The sequence below is a fragment of the Henckelia pumila genome, chromosome 4 (assembly GCF_033568475.1).
Source record: "Henckelia pumila isolate YLH828 chromosome 4, ASM3356847v2, whole genome shotgun sequence".
Taxonomy (NCBI): domain Eukaryota; kingdom Viridiplantae; phylum Streptophyta; class Magnoliopsida; order Lamiales; family Gesneriaceae; genus Henckelia; species Henckelia pumila.
In genome coordinates this window covers 68,710,719-68,732,656 of record NC_133123.1, presented here as the reverse complement: position 1 = coordinate 68,732,656, position 21,938 = coordinate 68,710,719, and the positions used below count along the sequence as shown (strand labels likewise).

At 34.5% G+C, this 21,938-nt stretch overlaps 2 protein-coding genes across 2 annotated transcripts; both read right to left on the bottom strand.

Annotated features, from left to right (window-relative positions):
• Window positions 1-4,056: 4,056 nt before the first annotated feature.
• Window positions 4,057-5,769, bottom strand: LOC140861157 (uncharacterized). The gene has a single exon (XM_073264168.1). The coding sequence runs from the start codon at window positions 5,767-5,769 to the stop codon at window positions 4,057-4,059; it is 1,713 nt and encodes a 570-aa protein (XP_073120269.1).
• Window positions 5,770-6,151: 382 nt separating this feature from the next.
• Window positions 6,152-20,563, bottom strand: LOC140861156 (uncharacterized). Its single transcript, XM_073264167.1, has 5 exons — window positions 20,347-20,563; window positions 20,079-20,207; window positions 7,504-8,084; window positions 7,208-7,391; window positions 6,152-7,116 (listed from the first exon to the last, which is right to left on the bottom strand). Exons 1-5 carry the CDS (start codon window positions 20,561-20,563, stop codon window positions 6,152-6,154), a joined length of 2,076 nt encoding a protein of 691 aa, XP_073120268.1.
• Between the last annotated feature and the right edge of the window lie 1,375 nt (window positions 20,564-21,938).

Below are 21,938 nucleotides of genomic sequence, written 5' to 3'. Positions count from 1 at the left end.
CGTTCGAATAGATGATTTGAGGGGTTATATATGTATGGCCTGGGTGGATGACGTAGCCTAGCGTCTGAAGTGCATATATAATGGTTTCAAAGTTTAGAGAAGTAGAATAAGTAGCCCCACCTCGATCGGGAGAATCGGTGGTTAGCTATGATATCTTCTTCTCGGGATCCCAACCGACGAAATGAGAGAGTTCTTGAATAAACCTTGTTTTTAAAACATGCATTGTCTTTATTTATGTCATGAGCTTGATATATGTTGTATATGCATGTTTAGTTGCTTTTACTGAGAAATGTATTTCTCACCGGAGTTATCCGGCTATTGTTGTGTTGTATGTGTCATGGCAATAGGCGGGAGTGGAACTGGACAAAAGCGAACTTGAAGAACAAGGGATGAGAGATTAGAGTGATGATCCGGATTAGAAGTCAAGATGTTGTTAACTTTATGTTAAGAACAGGAGTGTATGTATGAACTGTTGGAGTTGAGTTATTGTCTAGAGTTGCTACTCCTTGGAAATGTATTACACTTGAACTTTGTTTAGAGTGTGGTTCTTTGCTTTTGTAATATAGTTTGAACTATTTGAGTAAACTCAAGTTTGAGAAATGTTTATGCTCTTGTTTGTAACTTCATTTACCTTGTCTAATACATTTTGGAATTTGTATGAGATTTCTTAGACTTGGTATAGATGATTGAGAATGTTGTCTAAGCTGAGAAAAGGTTGAGAAGTTCTGATTATTTTTCTGCCCAGGACCGCGCCCGAGCTGCAGAAAAGAGCAGCCCGAGCGCAGCCCCGAGCTGCACCTCTGTTTTGAGAAAAACAGGGTGCGCTCGCGCGACACTTTTTAGCCGCGCGAGCGCAGCTAATTTTAAATTTTTTTTTTATTTTCTTTTCCTTTTCTTTATAGCTTAAAGTTAGATTTAATTCATGATTTTGGATTAATTTTGTGATTTGAGAGATTAGAACTCGGGTCGTTACAACTAAAAAAAATCGCTTAGGCCCCGCCTATCGCCTAAGAGTCTAGATGCTAGGTGGTTGGTGACCGCCCGCGCCTACCGCCTTTTAGAACATTGTTAAATACCATGTTTACTCATTGATTTTTATTTCTTCAAATAAGACGCTAATATATATCTTCCGATCTACATGCGGATTAATAAGATCCTACACTAAGGTTAATACCCAAATTATCATGCATCAAATGATTCGTATTTTTATACATAAACGTAATTAATGATATATTGTTGACGTGACAAATAATGAGACATTATAGATCTATCATTGGAGTAATACTCATATGCTAAGTTGAACTCTACCCTACATGCGTAGGCCTATACGATACAACATTAATTAGCCCATTGCTTTTGACCGATTCCCTCAATTATTACTACTCACAAAATAGATTTATGGATATCAATGTTGAATATAATGAGAGTTTGTTAGAAGAAAGAACAAAAAGGAAAAAATTCCTATGTCACCAAACATTCTTGAAGGAAACAAACTCCGAACCACACACTACAAAAAAATTGGCTATTTAGCCACGGTTTTAAAACCGTGGTTAAATAGCCAATTTTTTTGTAGTGTGTGGTTCGGAGTTAAAACCGTGGTTAAATAGCAACGGTTTTATCAAAACCGTGGTTACATAGCCACGGTTTTCTTAAACCGTGGTTTATTAGCAATGATTTTTGAAAATTGTAGTTAATTTAATCACGGTTTTAAAAAACCGTTGTTACTTAACCATGGTTTTTTAAACCGTGGGTAAACATAGAAAACCGTGGCAAACTTAACCACGGTTATAAAAAAACCGTGGCTAAGTACCCACGGTTTATCCACGGTTTTTTTACCGTGGTTGAATAACCACGGTTTTATTTAAACCGTTGCTAAAACTAACCACGGTTTTAATAAACCGTGGTTAAATAGCAACGGTTTTAAAAAACCGTGGTTAATTTAACCACTGTTTTTTGAAAATCGTGTTTAAATTAACCAAGAAAAAACCGTGGTTAATTTAACCACTGTTTTTTGAAAATCGTGTTTAAATTAACCACGGTTTTCAAAAACCGTGGCTAAGTACCCACGGTTTTTTTTTTATCATGGTTGAATAACCACGGTTTTATTTAAAACGTGGCTAAAAATAACCACGGTTTAATAAACCGTGGTTAAGTAGCAACACACATGTCAATTTTTATATAAAATATAAGGGTCCCACGTGATCTAATGATATTCATAGAAAAAACACTCCCGATATAATATAGACTAACCCCATCAACGACGGACAGGTGCCAAACGTGAAGTTCTCGAAAATCAAAGAGAAAATATATTTTTAAAAACACAAAGCAAAAAGGAAAAGGGTTTTGGTTTTCATTTCCCTTTCCTCCCATTTTCCTTCCAACTGGCACATCTGATGGGAACATGATTATATGTTGTCCAAGAATAATATTGATGTTTAATTTCAATCTACATCAAGGGATAGTTGATGACAGACGATTTTAACACAAAAAAAACACAATTTAGTCTTTAGTTAGGAATATAATATATAAAGCATTTTTGTTCTTCTTTCGTTTTTAAGTTTTGTACAGAATTTTACGGGAAACTTTCTTATTTTTCAAATACACTTCACCATTTCAGCAAAAACTTCGATGTTAAATTCTTAACAAACATAATTTTATATTTTGGTCAATTGTTGAATATCATCAAGCAGAAGGTAGAATCATTTATCCAGATTTTTCTTTACCCACAAGTCATAAACATATACATTATTGAACATTTTATGAAAATCAAGGTTCAAACATGTGTAATTTAAAAAATTTAACGCCCGATAATTTTGAAAAAATCACCTAAACTGCATGAAAAGTTTAGTATTAACTAAAATGGTTTATTTTTTTAATGGATGATAATTAAATTTATTTTGCCTAATTTATTCTAGAATTTAAATTTTAAGTTAAGATTTTAATATTCTTTTGCCACGAAGTTTTAACGTTTTTTCAGGAGATGATTTCGAGGTGATTCCCGAAAGAGAATACCTGAGCACGATAATATTTTATTTTTTATTTTTAAGTAGAAGTTTTACAAAATGACCGGCCCTTAAATTTTTACTTAAAACTAGTTACGAATCACATGTGTTGCGTGTATATAAAATTTTATTTTTTTAATTTAAATATAAATTATTTTTAAAATCTTAATATGGTGAAATTTTTTTAGACAATCATGCACTTTTTTTACGATAAAATTTATTTTGAAAATGAGATTAGATGATTTCAAAATGTTGAAGAAAGAAATACTATGAAAAAAAAATAAATTGAAAGTTAGTTTGTGGGTTTGTGGTATAAACGTGTGTGTAGATATTAAGAAGTGGACATGTGGATTTTTAGGACTAATTTGGATATCTGAATTAAATGTTTTTACTCTTTTTTTAGTTACCAATGCATGTAATTATAATTTTGGAAAAAGTGCAAGTTTGTCTAAACAATTAAATTATCCAAATAGTTTTTCTAAAGGGTGGAGTCATTATAATTAAAAAGTTACGAGGCACACGCGATGCGTGTGCGACGTTTGTACATGAATATTAAGCATAATATGTGTAATAATAAGTTTGCTATGATATAAAATTATGCAGTGATTGAAAGTATAAAATAATAATCGTATATTGTCTCACAATTGAAATGACATAGTTGTTAAAGCATGAGTACATAAACACAAATTATGGTTTAATGAAAAAAAAATGTGTTTCAATATAAAACTTACATGTGTCTCATTTCTTTCTGAATATGGTGGGCACTCATGCCGATAGTTCCATCGTAATCCAGTGGTTTGAATCCTCATAAACTACAAAATGATTGTAATAAAATTATAATAAGTTGCATTTTGAATAGCACAATAACACACAAAAAAGGTCAGTTGATAGTATTAGGGTACAATACATTGTGAATGTTATTAGTGTAAAAACAAATCGTAATTGGTTGAATTGTTCCACTGATGACCTGCATAGTAAAAAAGTTACGTCAGCAAATATGTGAGGAATTTCTCAGTGTGAAAAGAAAAACCATAATATCGTACCTTTGTAATGATCAATTATTGTGAAGTAACACGTCCTTGTAAACGACGTTTTTGGTGTAAACACCAGATCTATGATTCAGTTTTCCATCTCTGACCAAAACTTTTGTGGATTGCTGTGAAACTCCTCTTGAAAGTGCAACGTAGAGTTGACCATGGCTGAACACATGATCACATAAAAATATACCTACATTTGGTATAGTTTGTCCCTGTGCTTTATTTATTGTGAGAGCAAAACTCAATCTTATAGAAAATTGTTTACGTGTCAACTCAAATGGAAATCCAGAATCTAGTTCACTTTTCAAAGGCATTCGGTGGAGAAAATATCTTGTGCCTTTGTGAGGACCCGCTATAATCTCAGCATCTATGAAGTTTTTGTAAAGATTGCGACATATCAACCTCGTTCCATTGCATAGTCCAAGTTCAGGTCCCACATTTCGTAAGAGCATAATAGGACAACCTAATTTTAATAAGATTCTATGTGGTGGCCAACCACTTGGACTTAGAGTATTTAAGAACTCTTCTTGGAAAAGGTTTTTGTTGTCATCTTCAATGGTATCCCAAGATGCATATTCTCTTTCTTCCCCAGGAAATTTTGAAATGAGCAATTCATTTATTTTATCAACATCGGCATTTTTGGGAATAATGATGGCTCTGCTGACCATATAGTTTGCATCATTGATATGTTCTACCATATTTGGAAAAACAAAATCAATCAATTGAGAAATTGAATGTTCGTTTTCCCATGGTATGACCATTGAATCTGGTAATTTTATAAAATCACCATTTACGCAATGTTGCAAACCATCGCCTATGCGTAGTAGTAATTGTGAGAACTCAATGTCTTCCGCAGATCTCATATTTTGATAAAGATGTATTACATTAACATCATTCCAAAATGTCGACCTTGAAATTCTTGCAGCAATTTGTTCTCGTGCGGATCCTCTTTTAACGACAGGTAATACTTGACGAAAATCTCCACCAAAAATCATAGTTTTTCCACCAAATGGCAACATGTTTTCCATAATATCTTGAAAAGTTTTGTTGACAGATTCAAAGGCATAACGATTAGCCATCGGAGCTTCGTCCCACACAATACCTGATGCACGTCTGATCAACTCCGCAAGATCTTTTTGTTTTTCAATGTTGCAAAGAGTTTCTACTCTTGGATTAAGTGGAATTTTGAGACGTGAATGTGCAGTCCTTCCACCTGGCAATAAAGTAGCGGCTATTCCTGAAGTTGCAACTGCAATTAGAATTTTTCCTTTATTTCTTAAATACGCTAAAATTGAGCGGTATAAGAAAGTTTTTCCAGTTTCACTTGGCCCATCGATAAAGAATAGTTTGTGATGATTGCACATGATACTTTGCACGACACTGTCAAAAGCCGCTCTTTGTTGAGAATTTAACTTTTCGACAGATCTGAAATCTTCATCTGAAATTTGAATAGCAAGCTCCTCCTCAATTATCCTTGGAAGTGGAGATTCGTCCAAAAATTCAACACTTATGTGCGGTAAATCAAAGTCACTGAGTTTCATTTTATGCTGATGTAACAATCTTCGTAACTCAAGCAACAATTTGTTTGTGATGAATAAATTGGTCGATGAAGTCGATATACCGTAATCCTCAGACATATAAGGATGAAACTCATTCCAAAGTTCTCTAACTCGTGTTGGTTGACAAAATACCAATACTGACACAAATAACCTTCTTAATGAAGATGGCATTTTTATAGAGCATGCTTCTTGCATACAATGACGAACATAATCATCATGTTAAAGAAGTCCCCGATATTCAGCTGCCTCTTTGAATGTTATGTACACGACACCATTTACAGTCCTGAGTTCTTCAAAATTTCTAAGCCCTCGAACATGATTTAAAAGGATACGCTGATAGAACCGCTCACCTTCAGATGGGGAGACAACATATATCCTCCCAACAACTTTGTTGTAGCCTCTCGTGGAACCCATTTTTTTTTAGATTGTACCCATCTGTAATGTTGTGGAAATTCTCTATACAAATATCTCTCAATTAATGAAGCATCATGATTCGCTGTGAAAAATTCTGTCAGCATTGTCTTTGAGTTATCATGATTTCCAATTATATCACTTACATGTTCATCTGCGCTAAATCTAATTTACTATTGATTTGGTAAATGTATTTGCAGTCTAAAGACTGACGGATACATTCGACTAAATTCAAAAAAAAAATTCTCCATAACGCCTCAGGTGCACAAATCCACCTTCCATCCACGAATTGTTGTATTTCATCACAGTTATGTCCATTGCGTAATTCTAACGCCACTCTATCAGGTCCTTTATGAATGTACTTATAAATGTATTTGACACATTTTATCCCGCCGCACACTTCAACATTTATATGGCAATCAAACTTTAGTAGAAGCCACGGATTATATGGTACAACCCAACCATTGTCAACCATTACTTGACCATTTTCACTAACTGGGACTGATGCAGCTTCACGTCTTTGATATATAGGATATGAATCATTTCCTCGAGTCGTGTATGATGTGAAGGGTTTAGGGAATTTCTTCTTGCAAATACCATCTCGCATACATGGACTCCGAGGGTTTAGTAATCCACATGGTCCATGTATCATGTGGCGGATTACAGCTTCGTACAAACGGGGTTCATCTGTTTGTGATGGTATTTCAGCACGTACAACTGAATCAAAGTCATCAGGATTGTGCAACTTGTCATTGGTTTCAAATATGAGCAACATATGAACGTGAGGTAAACCTCTCTTTTGGTATTCGATAACATATGAGTAAGAAAGTACTTTTCCTAAAACCCCTTTCTCAATGACATATTTCTTGAATTCTTCGAATTTTGCCCTGAATACCCTTGTTATCAAATCTGGATGATCTTGAGCTGATTGGCCAGGTAGTAGTTGCTCTTTTATTTCGTTCCAATTTGGATTGCATGTCATTGTAAGAAATAAATCTGGCTTTCCATATGTTTGTACCAAAGTCATTGCATCCTGATATCTTTGATACATATCACATGGGCTTCCAGCGAAAGATGATGGAAGTACTATTCTACGACCGACATTTCCTACATTATAATGTATTTAATTTAATATGTAAAATTCATAATAGAAAATAAAGCTTATTATGGAAATTTGTCACAATTAAAAAAATAAAACCTGCAATATTTTCACCGCCATCTAAACAATCTTGTAATCCTTGGTAAAGTTCTGATCGAATATTTTGCTGATTTGTGCGAATCCATCTCAGCCGTTGCGTTTCAATCTTCACGTAATTGTCAACAACATATTGTTGTAGTAGAATACGTCCTCGTAAGAATAATGATGAATCATTTGCTCGTATCTAATACAAAAGGCATTAACAATTTGAGATTTTTAATGCACCGAAACTCTAATCCATATTTAGTTAATAATATTAAGATAGATATGACATGTTAATTTTGGATATTTCTAACCTGTAAAATGTAGGAATAATATTCTAAACATGTCAGTCGACTTCCATCAATATTGCGACTATTCATATCCGAGCCATATGTTCCATATGGTAGAAGAAGTGGATATTGCAAAGGATCATAATATCCCACGACGTCTTGAATATTCAGAAGACGTCCATTAACTCCTTCGACTATAATATCTCTACCATTCAGGTTTTCTGGAAATTCATTGTCTACAATAACTGCTGCGACTTGAGATACAGTAGGTAGGCAATATTGACGTTCATTTGATTTTTGCTGCTTTATGATTAGTTTGCAACTGGGTATATCTTGACGTTGTCCAATTTGTCTGAAAACTTGCACAAAGGGATTGCATCTATCAAGCATCCTCTGTATCTTTACCAACAATTCTCTTCTCAATTCTTGGTTTTCTAGAAGTCTGTTATCTGCTTCATGATCTGTATCTACTATATACATTTGCATGTATCTTGGCCTACCATTTTCATGTGGCAAAATGCTTCCAATTGAATGATATATATTACCCTGAGCACGAAATGCATAAATCCCATTTGAACCAGTCGTCAATGCTTGATCTATGTTAACTATTGTGAAAATTACTCGTAAGCTTACGAGTGTCAAGTTTTAATATAGTGAATAATTCAGATATCAATCCCACAGGGAGTAAAATGAAAATCTTAGTGTTTGTAATTTAAATAGTCCAAAATTTTATCTAGAAAATCAATAATCAAAAATTTTGCAATAAAATAAATAATCAATGAAGTTTCGATAGCACACACACAACTTTCAGGAATAATCAACCAGAGAATAATGGTCTAGAGGTATAGATTTCACCTGGTTTCAACAACAGTCAATCCTAATTAATTAATCTTCATGAATTCCAATCAATTAATAACCAAGAACACTTACGTTTATTATTTCCCTCTCCCGAGCAACAAATGTTTATCAACTACAATTCAATTCCAATATCCCTATTAAAAATTTATCGCAGTGATCTATCACAAAACAATGTTCTCTTTAAAAGCTCTATTAAAGTTATAAGCTCTCCCGAGTCAGATAAACAATTAACAGTGTAATTTCTAATGTCCTATTCAAAATCTCCTCTCCCGAGTACCAGATTTCAAATAAATATAACAAATCAATTATTGATCAGATAATTGAAAAGACAATCAATTCTAGAAAAAAACAATTAATCTAGAAGAAATTCAATTCAATAAAATCAAGAATTCAAGAAAGTGTCTACACCAGGTTCCATCCGACCTCTAGACTATAAAAATTAGTTCATAATAAAATTCTGAAAACAATAAATCATAAATCCAAACATATTCAGAATTAAATAAATAAAAGATAAAAGAAACAAATCCGTCGTCGACGCCGTGTCCGAACTATCAAACTCCGTCTTCGTTCTTCAGTTAAGCTCCAGAAATCCTTCAAGAAAAATCTCTCGATCAAACCCTTTGATCTCTATTAATGTTTTGTGTGTGGCGGCTCTCCTCTATAATCAGATAAACAATTGCCTTTTATATCGTGCACAAAAGCCCAAGAATAAAGCCCATAAAATATAGAAGTTTCCTTCCCGATTAAAATCTCCAACTTCAGAATTATCGCGACACGCGGCCGCTCCAAATTCCAAGCGGGCACGCATAGGCCTATGAGATTCTTTCTCTCGCTTTCCACACTTGCGCGTTAGCTCTTCACTTAGCGCTAAAGACAAGCGCTGACTTCTTCAAATCAAGGCCCAATAACAAAAGCCCAATTACACTTCCTTGTCTGATCGTTGTTTTCTTTTCTTCTCTTCTTTCTTCTTTTCTTTTATTCTTTTAATTCCTCATTTTTCTTCTTCAATTTTTTCTTTTTCACATAAAATCAATAATTCTCTGTAACCACAAAAACACTAAAATACCCACATAAATCTGCTCGAAACAAACAATTAATAATTAAAATTATATAAATTAAGTGTATAAAATACACTTATCAAATACCCCCAAACTTAGACTTTTGCTAGTCCCGAGCAAAACTATTAAATTCCAAAAACTAATTCTATCAAACCCACAAGAATAGCCAAGAAATAATATGGAGCAATGGCCTCATCAATAAGTTTAAAAAATTTCAAATCCAATCATGTCACACCCAACTAACACTTGAAAGTTTTAGTCACAACAAAATAACCGCATAAACTCACAATCTCCGCAACTCAAGTTCAAAACACCCTTATCCAAGTTCAATTCAAACATTCATAGATAATGAGGTCTTTTCAAGGTAGCAATATGATCAAAAATAAGATATTAATAAAAAACACTCACAATTAGGTAAATGCAACGAATAATAGTGTGTAAGTGTTTAGATCAAAATTCATAACCATTAAAAGCATCAATCAACAGCCCATAGGCTAAATTCTCGCAACTCTTCTCCACTAGTATATTAGGCAACTGAGACTCGGTCAATAGAACTTAATTAGCTTATAATGTAAGGCCTGACTCATGGCTACAAACGAAGGATAAGAATTCAAAATAAGGAGTAATTCATATTTTTATGCTCATTCTAACTTCAACTCCTTTTTCATTCACAATTTCACGCTTTTTTTCAATTCACTTCATTGATTTTCAACCTTTTCACTTTCTCTTCTACAACTCTTCATTCACACTTTTTTCTTTCTCTTCTACTACTTTTTTCATTTTTTTCTTTTCAATTCACCACCACACCATTCTATTTTTCACAAATATCAACTAGGAGCATATAACAATTTAACATTCAACTTACTCTCTTAAAGGTAGGAAATAGTGTTTAGGCTATTCAGGTAGTCAATGTAGGACCTTGAAATAATGACGAATGGGGGTTTAATCACACGTTTACACGCATGCCATTCGATTTTCAATAAAGCTCAAACAAGGTACTAGGGATAACATAAATAATTAGGTAGCTTGAAAGGCTCAAACGCATTCAGAAAAATTGCCTAAATCATTCCTAATCTCAGTTTTGCCCGTATTTCGCCTCGAAGAGTGTTTGAACTAGTTCTAGACAAGTCTCAATCCACAATTAAATCATACAAATTTCAATCAGTGCAGAAAAAATAATCATCAGCAGTTAAAGATGATTTTCAACAAATTTCAGATTTCTCATACCTCAATGTACTTATACAAGTGTAGGCTCAAATAGGCATCTAAAGATAATATTATTTCAATGAAAATTAGGCCCAAAAATTCCAAACAATGCCTCAATCATATCTATGTCTGTATGTCTCAAAAATCAGATTCAAGCATTAATCACAGAGTATATAGGAAATTGTTCATCCAATTGGTTCCATTTTTTCAAAAATATTTGTCAGATAGGTAGACAATCATGGATTTCAGTTATAACACAAAAATATTTTTCATTGGCCATGCATCCATTTCTTTCTCAACTCAATTCAACTCAACTAAACAAAAACAACAATTAAAAATTTTATCTATAAAGCACACAATAAAATTCAACTACTCAACTATCAACCAAACAACTAAATCAAACATTGATTCACCCCCCCAAACTTAATGTAATCATTATCCCTAATGATTAAAAATCAAGAAAAAGAACAAGGGACTCATACCTTCGACACCGAGCATCAGGACTCGGCGTCATCATCATCCTCTCCATGAAAAGAAGGTGCAGCCTCAGCAGTATCATCATAAGACCACTGCGGAGGAGGTGGATAAGGCACAACAGTGGGAGGATAATTCTGTGCGAGAGCGGCAGTGAAGTCATGCATGTATGTCATATGTGCTCGCATCATCTTCCATTGCTTTTCCATCTGAGCAAGCACGGCTGTAGAATCATCATGAGTGGAGTACTCAGTGGCCGTATGCGGCGTTGGTGACATAGGTCCTTCCAAATGGGAAGGTTCTGGCTCAAAATGTGGTAGTGGCTCAGAAGTCTGTGGTGGTTCAAACACCTGTTCAGAAGTACTGGTCTCTTTCTTCTTCTTGTCTCGTCTCAGTGCACCAGTAATTCTTATAGGACCTCGAATTTGAAGAATCTGCTCTGTATCATCCCACATAACACCGGCTAACCGGAAAAGTTGAGTAATCAAGGACGAGTGGGGTAAACTGATAGTCGAGGAACCCCTAACTGCAGCAATAATAGACTCCTGAATCACTCTCCCAGCATCAACAGATTTTCCAGTGACAATACAGTACACAAGACCAGCTCTAACCTTAGTCCCATCGGATGTATGCCCAGATGGAAACATTCTGGCAGCCACAAACTCATGCCAATTATTCGCTTCTCTGCGAAGAAAGATGGATGGAAATGTAACAGCTTCATCCTTCGCATTCCTCTTCCATTCCGCCCCATCCTGACACAAAGTTTGAATTACAAGATTATCTGGATATGACTCATTCTTGAATACCTCATACTCATCATCTGAAATGTCCAAATCCGGCATTTCATAGAGACTGTTAATTGTACTCTTATCAAAAGGCACCAATTTCCTTCGAACTCGAACTTTCAGATTCACGTCTTTGACCATCAAATTTGCATAAAACTCATGAATCAATGATATAACAGCATCTGGTGGACTTCTAACAAATGTCTCCCAACCTCTTCTCTTAGCTTCAATTAAGGCCGGAGCATCACGTTCTCTCAAGCTCATTCCCCTTTCTTTGTGCATCCCTCTCTCCATTACATCAAAACAGTACTCCTCCGCTGTGGCATTCCAAAATCTGTGTCTATCATATGAAGCAGCAGAGGACGAAGAAATTGCTCCTTTCCCTTTGGTTTTCGGGGGCATTGTGACTCAATAATTCAACTCAATTCAATTGCCTATGAAATTCTCACAATCCCAACACTTCACACCAATCAACTTTCTAGACAAGATTTAGGTCAGACAATTGAACAAACACTCAGTATGCATTACTGAAATGATATCGAAATATACTAGCATCGGCTATTCTCCATACCACAGATTGAAGAAATCAACTGCCTCACACATTACAGATAGAACCCGGCTAATTATATGAGGGAAAATTAGAGCTTTTTACCAATTCAAGAAGAGAACTTGACAACCCTTCACGAGACCCTGTTTCTGGACGAGTGTAGATGGAGCAAGATGAATTCTGGGAATATTTGTTTTGTGATGGCCTTGAAGATCAAAATCCCAAAGATGTTATGTTTTGTCCAGGGGAAAATTTATGATGGCAAGATGCGAGAGTGTGAGATTTAGACATGGAATGGAAATGAGCAGACTGAAGTGGGCTTTTAAATCTCTAAATCAGAATTAATCCACGGTGGCCTTAAGTTGCTGAAAGAGTGGGTGCCCGGTGAGCCAACTTGTGGCTAAGGGCTTTGATGACTCTTTGTATAAACAATCTTTTGTTTAATATAATTTATACTTTTATTAATGGCAATGACTTTATCTTTCTTCATATTGTTATATTGTGATATACTATTGTTGTTTTGACAAAGACCTTGAATATACTATAGTGTATGTAAGATGTGGTAGAACATGGGGATGTCTATCATGAAACACATCTTATAGTCACTGTATATTCTAAATCGTTCCTAGTCGATTGAGCCGTCCGTAAATAAGGATAAGGATCGCTCGAGATTGAGACTAGCATTTGTGATGCAGAGTACCACGTTTCATTGGTAAGGAACATAGAGATGTTCGAAGCATGCAAATGGATATTCATATGATGAATGATCGAACTACCCTATCCGGACTTTCCAAGTGGTTATCACTTATCGAGTGGATAAAGTTCGCGGTTTTGGTTGTACACCATTAGTCCTTACTACTTGAAACATCATTGAGACTCTATATGCTAGTACTGTATTTTGACTCATTTACCGACTCTATTGGGTCATCAGGTGTTGGGATTGGGTACAGTTACGACACATATAGGAGTCGATGCTTTGTTGTCAAGGATTCACCACATACTTGCGAGTGTGGATATCCTATGCGATCTGAGGAGATATTAGTGTGACGAATCTCTGGCCAGAGTACATGATGTGTTTTAAGAAATGGTTTCTTAGTAGCACATGCGATGTCACTATTTGATCTTCAAGATGTATTGCATAGTTATCGAATCTCGAACGACTCTCAATTTACCAATGGTTGTTGATTCGATCGGGATATATGGATGAAGGGACCGTACTGTACGCTAACCAAAATCTATTAGTTCTTGCAGGCACTATCAGTGATACCTAGGGAATCATGGGGCGATGTTGCTAGGCGCTCTTACCATGATTCGATGGGCAAGTCGAAAATTGTTGTTCCGAGTCACAAGGAGTTGTGAGCCCATGGCTAGCTGTATCCCTGAACCATTGAGGGTCACACAGAGTAATGGATTTTTAATCCCCGTTGAGATAGTTAAATTTAAAGAGTTAAATTTAATGAACAAAGAAGTTGGACTTCTTATTTAAGAGTAGAGGAGTAAGATTTCCTAAAATGACATAGGGATGAGCATTTTTGGAAACCACTGAATTCGGATTCAGAAAATTTATCTTGACTTTAAAAGGTGCAGAAATGGTTTCTGTGAACATTGGTAAAATCGGTTTATCAATAAGAGTCACGATGAATTTTATATTAATTTCTGAACATGCGGGCTTTGCTTGTCAGGCTTGAACTTATGACTAATGGGCCCTAAGCTGTTAGCAGCCTACATTATAAATAAGTTATTGCAGTACAGAAATTACACACAACAGGTCACAATTTTCGAAAAACCCTAGTTTTCTCTCTAACAGTGGCCGCCCCCCTCCCCTCTGCTCAGGAAAATCCAGCCTGTGAATTTTGAATTGCAGTCTGGTTTAACGGATCAAATTCGTTAATTCTCTTCGTAGAAACTTCTGATAGATTTTCTAGTGCAATCTATCAGAGGGATTAAATCTCTGTTCGTGGACCTGATTGAAGAACAGTTCGTCCATCAGTTCCTGGGAGATACAACAAGAGCAGAGCAATCTGTTGGTGTCCATAATCTCGATTCGAGATTGGAGGTAAAAATTTATAATTGTTATTTAATTTTTACACACACAATTTAATCGTAAAGTTTTGATACCCATTATGGAATCGTTCCATATAAAATTTTTAAACTTCCGCTGGACCGGGTATCAATTCTGATTGATCTGATCGCCGTTCTCCAACAGTTGCGCGATAGCGCATGGTGGAGCGCGGTTAGAGAGCGCGATAGCGCATAATGCAGCGCCCTTAGATTGCGCGATAGCGCTTAGTTCTTGCGCTGTTGGAGTGCGTGATAGCGCATGGTTCTTGCGCTGTTGGAGTGCGCGATAGCGCATGGTGTGCATTTAAGTATGCGTAGAGGAGAGGCGGGCACGGCGGATTCACGAGCGAGCGCGCATAAGAGTCTGCCCAAACTTTTAAAATCTTGAAAAAAATCAACACATTTATAAAATCAATCACCATAATTCCCAACAATAATTTTAAAATAAAAAAACATAAATTAATCTAATGAACAAGAATAAAAATTAAAGCATAAATTAAAAATAAAAAAAAATAAAAAAATAAAACAAAAATTTTTGGGTTGCCTCCCAAAAAGCGCTTGGTTTAGAGTCGTGTCAGCTCGACTTTCACCGGTGTTAATTTTTTCCTTTCTCTTTAACGCGCCAAATAAATTCCACGAAACGCCTTTTAAATTTCTCTCTCTTTTTCGTGGCCTTCTTTGGTGGTAAATTTGGCGCTTTCTCCTTCGATGAATCGACCGCAAAATCAGATCTTTTACAGTTCTCCAACTTCATAACCGGTTCAATTGAGCATAAGTCTTCGATGGGTGGATTAGATGTCTTCATGAATAAGTTAAAAATCACTCTCTCGCCTTCCATTCCCATCGACAACGCACCCTTCTTCACTTCTATCTTGGCATCAGCAGTGGCCAAGAAAGGTCTCCCCAATATCAGGGGCATATTTGCATCCTCCTCCATATCTAACACAACAAAATCCGCAGGAAAAATAAATTTTTCTACTTTTACCAGAACATCTTCAATGATTCCAAGCGGATATGTGATAGATCTATCAGCCAACTGCAACGCGATCATTGTGGGCTTTACCTCACCAAGTCCTAAGCTCCTGAACACAGACAAAGGCATTAAATTAATGCTAGCTCCTAAATCGCAAAGTGCATTATTAAAATAAGAAGAACCAATAGTGCAAGGAATATTAAAACTCCCTGGATCCTTAAGCTTCTGTGGCATCTTCTTTTGAAGCACGACACTGCACTCTTCCGTTAAATTCACCACCTCGTTCTCTAGCAGCTTCTTCTTCTTGGACATCATCTCCTTGATAAACTTTGCATAATTTGGCATTTGCTCCAAAGCTTCAGCAAAGGGGATGTTGATGTGAATTTTCTTGAAAATCTCCAAAAATTTGGAGAACTGCTCATCCAACACCTTCTTCTTCAACCTCTGCGGATAGGGGAGTGGAGGCTTGTACATCGGTTTTGGCTCCAGTTCAGGCTCCTTCTTCTCGACTTCCTTCTCTTCAACTACAGCTTTTTCAGGCATCTTTCTCTCAGGTTGGCACTCTTCTCTATCTATTTGCTTCCCACTCCTCAACGTGATAGCATTGCACTGTTCCTTGGGAGTCACCTCAGTATTGCTAGGAAATTGTCCTCTGTTATTATCCTTCAGTGCGTTCGCCAACTGCCCTATGCTGGTTTCCATGGATTGCAACACCGCACCCATGTTTGCCATGTGCGTCTCCAAACTGTCAAGACGAGACTCAGTCCTCGCCATCCTCTTACCTGACTCCTGCACAAAAGTACTAACCACATCCTCCCAAAACAACTTACCATCACCCTTATTAGTATTGTTAGCATATGAAAAATTTTCATTATTCCGCAAATTAGGGTGAAAAGTGTTGGGAACATGATTACCTCTGTAAGATCCATAACCTCGGTAGCCATTAGGATTGATATAATTAACTTGCTCTGGTGTATGTGATCCCTCAACTCCAGTTGAATCTGCAACATGAATCTTATTCAAAGAAGCTACATGTGTAGTCAGTGCAGATAATTGAGCGGTGATGGATGTGAGAGGATCCACAGCATACACTCCAGCCGGCTTCTTTACTCCTATACGCTCAGATGGCCATTGGAAACTATTGACCGTCATCTCCTCCAACATATCATAAGCCTGAACATGATCCTTCGCAAATATAGTACCTCCAGCCGCTGAGTCCACATTCATTCTCGTAGGCGCATTCAGTCCGTTGTAAAACCACTCAATCTGTTCCCAATCTGCAAAATTATGGTTAGGACAACGTCTAAGTAATTCTTTATACCTTTCCCAAGCCTCGTAAAGCTGTTCAGAGTCCATCTGCCTGAAAGTACTGATCTCAATCTTCAGTTGGGTGGTTTTGGCAGGTGGAAAATATTTCGCAAAAAATTTTTCTGCCATCCCCTCCCATGTAGTGATGCTTCCAAGTGGCAGTGACTGCAACCAACTTCTGGCTTGATCCCTGAGAGAAAACGGAAACAAACGTAAGCGAATAATATCCTCAGACACACCATTTATTTTTACCGTATCCGTTATCTCCAAGAAGGTGCGTAGGTTTAGGTGAGGATCAGCAGTGGCGCTCTCATTAAATTGGTTCTGTTGAACCATGTTGATCAAGGACGGCTTTAGCTCAAAATCGTCGGCCGAAAGTGATCTCTAATTGGCACCAAGGGAGCTTGTTGTGCTTCTTCTTCAGCCATGTTATTAATTTCTTCTCTTTTCTCTCTTCTCAAAGCACGTGCAGTGCGCTCGATCTCCGGATCAAAAAGTAGAGAATTAGAACTTTGAGATCGTCGCATAGACTGCAATTAAAAATAAGAATAAATTAATTAGCAACTTAAAAAATAAAATAAAAAACTCTAAATTAAAATCTAGACTAATTGGTAACAAGACTAAAAAAAAATAATCAAATTTACTCCCCGGCAACGGCGCCAAAAACTTATTGTGAAAATTACTCGCAAGCGTACGAGTGTCAAGTTTTAATATAGTGAATAATTCAGATATCGATCCCACAGGGAGTAAAATGAAAATCTTAGTGCTTGTAATTAAAATAGTCCAAACTTTATCTAGAAAATCAATAATCAAGAATTTTGCAATAAAATAAATAATCAATGAAGTTTCGATAGCACACACACAACTTTCAGGAATAATCAATCAGAGAATAATGGTCTAGAGGTATAGATTTCACCTGGTTTCAACAACAGTCAATCCTAATTAATTAATCTTCATGAATTTCAATCAATTAATAACCAAGAGCACTTACGTTTATTATTTCCCTCTCCCGAGCAACAAATAATGTTTATCAACTACAATTCAATTCCAATATCCCTATTAAGAATTTATCGCAGTGATCTATCACAAAACAATGTTCTCTTTAAAAGCTCTGTTAAAGTTATAAGCTCTCCCAAGTCAGATAAACAATTAATAGTGTAATTTCTAATGTCCTATTCAAAATCTCCTCTCCCGAGTACCAGATTTCAAATAAATATAACAAATTAATTATTAATCAGATAATTGAAAAGACAATCAATTCTAGAAAAAACAATTAATCTAGAAGAAATTCAATTCAATAAAATCAAGAATTCAAGAAAGTGTCTACGCCAGGTTCCATCCGACCTCTAGACTATAAAAATTAGTTCATAATAAAATTCTGAAAACAATAAATCATAAATCCAAACATATTCAGAATTAAATAAATAAAAGATAAAAGAAACAAAAACACAAAAGCCCAATTACACTTCCTTGTCTGATCGTTGTTTTCTTTTCTTCTCTTCTTTCTTCTTTTCTTTTATTCTTTTAATTCCTCATCTTTCTTCTTCAATTTCTTCTTTTTCACATAAAATCAATAATTCTCTGTAACCACAAAAACACTAAAATACCCACATAAATCTGCTCGAAACAAACAATTAATAATTAAAATCATATATAAATTAAGTGTATAAAATACACTTATCATTAACTCCTATAGAAGTAAAGGAGAAAACATGATTGTATGCTCTTATGTATTGCCTAAAGTGTTTGCCTTCTTCATTTTCCATGGCAAATAATTCAAGTAGTTTAACTGGTGATAATATTGGATCCAGTTTTGTACGTCCATTTCTGCAACACAATTGAGATGTTTCTCCATGAAACAACAAAGCTTGACAGTGAGGGCAAGTAGTTGGATTAGGCAATATCGGTCGATCGTGAGTTTGAAAGCCAATAAAATTTCTAGCCAGATTATGAAATCTCCGTGGACGTGTTCGCAGAAAACTGCTATTGTTAGTTCCACTACCAGTAAGATAAATTCCTGTAGTTGGATAAATATAATTAAAGTGGAAAGAACATATATTAAATACAAACACATGAAATTTATTATTGAGGTGTATTTAATTTTTTTTATATATTGAATGTAATAGTATTGTAATTGTAATTAAGAAAAAACCGTCCTATATGTTTTATCTATTTGTAAGATATTATATTTATGGAGCAATCTGTGAAATGTTATGAAAATTTATTCTTCTCGATTTATTTAATTTAAGTTTTTCTAATGCTGTAAATTGTAACACATTGTTATTCATGAACAAATTTTATTATATTGGGAATTTTTGTGTTTTGCGGCTAATTAATCAATTAATATTAGGTATTGATAAAATAATATTTTTTTATTTGATATTTCTTGGATCAGTTAGGTAAATGGTTAGTCAATATAAATATATTCTCTATATATATCTTGTATATGTTTATGGATAATATATATGGGTAGCACGGGACACGCGCGTTGTATGGGCTATGTAATACACAAATATAAATAATGTTTTTTTATGTGTTGTTCTATGAAATCAACGTGTTACACAGAACAAATTATTTTTGATTTTAACAACAACAAATTCATTATTGAAAAATATATATTCTACCTTACAACATTAGAAAATTTTTAATTAAAGAAATTGAAAAGTGAAAAAATTTAACATGAAACAGTTTAATCATGAAAGTTCACCGCTTACATGTTGTGAATTGTAAAAAAAAAATAAAAAATAAAAATTAATTAACAAAATAAATCAAGCACCAAATTTTTGTACTGATATTGCGGTCCTTATTTCTTAATTTTTTTTAAAAAAAATTCCTTATTATGTTTGTTGATACAATATTATGATCTTTATATTGTTGGGATACGGAATCATCAAATAAAAAAGAAGACAATTTCATGGCATAAAATGTTTCGTTTAAATCCTCTAGATCCTATAATTTATTATTCTACTGATGTTTGTGCATTCGAATTAAAAAGTATGTGTGTGGAACAATGTTAATAATTAATCATGATTTAATTACGTTTTAGCTAATAAGATCAGATAAGTATTTTATGAACAAATAAATATTACATTGATTTTGTTGTTATTATTCGCACAATATTTGATAAAATTAATATTTGCTAGTGAAGATGATGTTATAAATTTGAAAATAACAATTACTTTAGTGCATGTATAAAAGGTATGAAATTTATCTCTTGACATAACAATATGATGACAATAATTAACAAAAACAATTTTAAAAATTATAAAAAATAGTTATATAATATATGTTTTAAATATGTGTACATCTAATGAGTGAAATAAAATAACCTGCACCTGTTTGTGCAGATGGAACATGCACTGCACTTGTGCCACCGCTTTCAAAAGTAGAATAACATGTGTTATAAGCTATTGGACGTAAGGTTGAAGTGTGCCGGACAGAATTCGAAGCATCGTCACCTATGAGATTAGTTTCAAATATTAATGGCAAAATTAAATATGTAACATGGAAAAATTTTCGAAAATAGAACTAAATTAATTCAACTTAAAAATAATGATTGTAAAATAAAATTGATGCAACTTCCGTTATATAGTTTACCTCCTCCATCTGCACGTTCAACTGGATTTGTGCTTGTATTGTTGGTAATGATTTCATTAGTTGTACTTAATAATTCCATCCGACGCCTTTGATATCTTGCACGCCTACGTGCAAGATACGCCTCATGCTCTTCATTTGTTGAAGAACGCCGCTGACGCGGCCTCGTATTTGTAATATTCCAAGATATCGATTGTGATGCTCTTGTTCTTGATGTCATTTTCAAAAACATGAGACAACACAATATGTGTATGAGAATTATTAAGAGTGAAGGATACATTATCTTCCAAAAAAAAAAAAAAAGTCAAGGATATATTAGAATCTTAATTAACCCTATGTAACATCATCAACCTCATTTCAATTTTAAATATAACATATTAATGAACATAAAGTTATTTTAAGTTAGCACACCAATATATCAAATCAATTAACAATTATAATTTTTTTATATTTACTTGGAAATCAATAAATATTATTCAGATTACAATTTTTGTGGATTAATAAAAGTAGCCGTCAAACATTAGAAATTAAATATAAACACCAATGAGAAGGGAAAATATATACGTACAACCTAACCACAATGATAGGAATGAGAAATTTAAACTTTAAAATTATGATTAAAAAGTTAAAAATATAAATATAACGTTTCTATAGGAGACGCACAATCAAATATGTTTCAATATTTGAGATTTTTTATCTGACAAACAATCAAACATGTTTCAATATTTGAGAATTTTTATCTGGCAAATAATCTATAGACTATAGTCTATTGCAAAAATCATTAAGTTGCAACGAAGAAAAATAATGAAGAGTTTAGAGAAACAGAGAAAGATATGCGAAACTGAACAAATTCACATGCATGTAGAGAAAGTCCTAAATTTAAAGCAAAAACTAAACCTACGTAAAATTATGAAGGTGAATTAGCACAAATAATTGAAGATAACAACATAAGACCAAATAATTAAAGTGTACCAATTATAGGTTGAGAATTAAAGTAGTTATTCACATGTTTAACTCTAATAGTAACAAATAAAAATTGCCTTATTTCGTAATACTTGCAACCTAATTCAAAAAACTGCACTGAATAAATTAGCAAGAAAGAGGCAAAGAAAATGCCAAGTTTTTTAAAAAAGCAATTACCATTAGATGAGTCAGGGGCGCGTGAGACAAAGTTTTGATCATGCCTTGAATCCTCCATGGATGATGAGAACGAAAAGTGTAGTAACACAACCAACGTAGTCAAGTGATACAATGAACTTGAAGAGTAAATACAAATTTCAAGAATAGAGGCTTGAATCATCCACGTGAGATGAAAATGAAAGACTGGAGCAACACGATTGATGAAAAATGAGCAACACAATTCACAAAAGCGGTTGACTGTAGCGAAAGTCAAGAGGGAAAAAAATTCAGTAAAGGGTGAAACATATCTGAGAAGTGGAAGCAACAAACATATTTATGCACTAAACTAACCGATGGAAATTAACTGATTCTGCAAATTTTTTGGGATAAATAAATTTTAAAAAAAAAATTTTTAAAAAAAACCAAGCATTTCTTGGTAGTCAGTTTGAGATTCTGTAGGGGGTGATGGTTTTAAA

Bases quoted from the DNA above. Each gene is read 5' to 3' on its own strand.
- LOC140861156 (XM_073264167.1), bottom strand. From the start codon at position 20,563: ATGACATCAAGAACAAGAGCATCACAATCGATATCTTGGAATATTACA. The intron at 8,085-20,078 runs GTTATTTTATTT...TTTTCACAATAG, and splicing joins ATCTGCACAAACAGGTGCAG to TTAACATAGATCAAGCATTG. The intron at 7,117-7,207 runs GTTTTATTTTTT...ATTATAATGTAG, and splicing joins TGGCGGTGAAAATATTGCAG to GAAATGTCGGTCGTAGAATA.
- LOC140861157 (XM_073264168.1), bottom strand. From the start codon at position 5,769: ATGCCATCTTCATTAAGAAGGTTATTTGTGTCAGTATTGGTATTTTGT.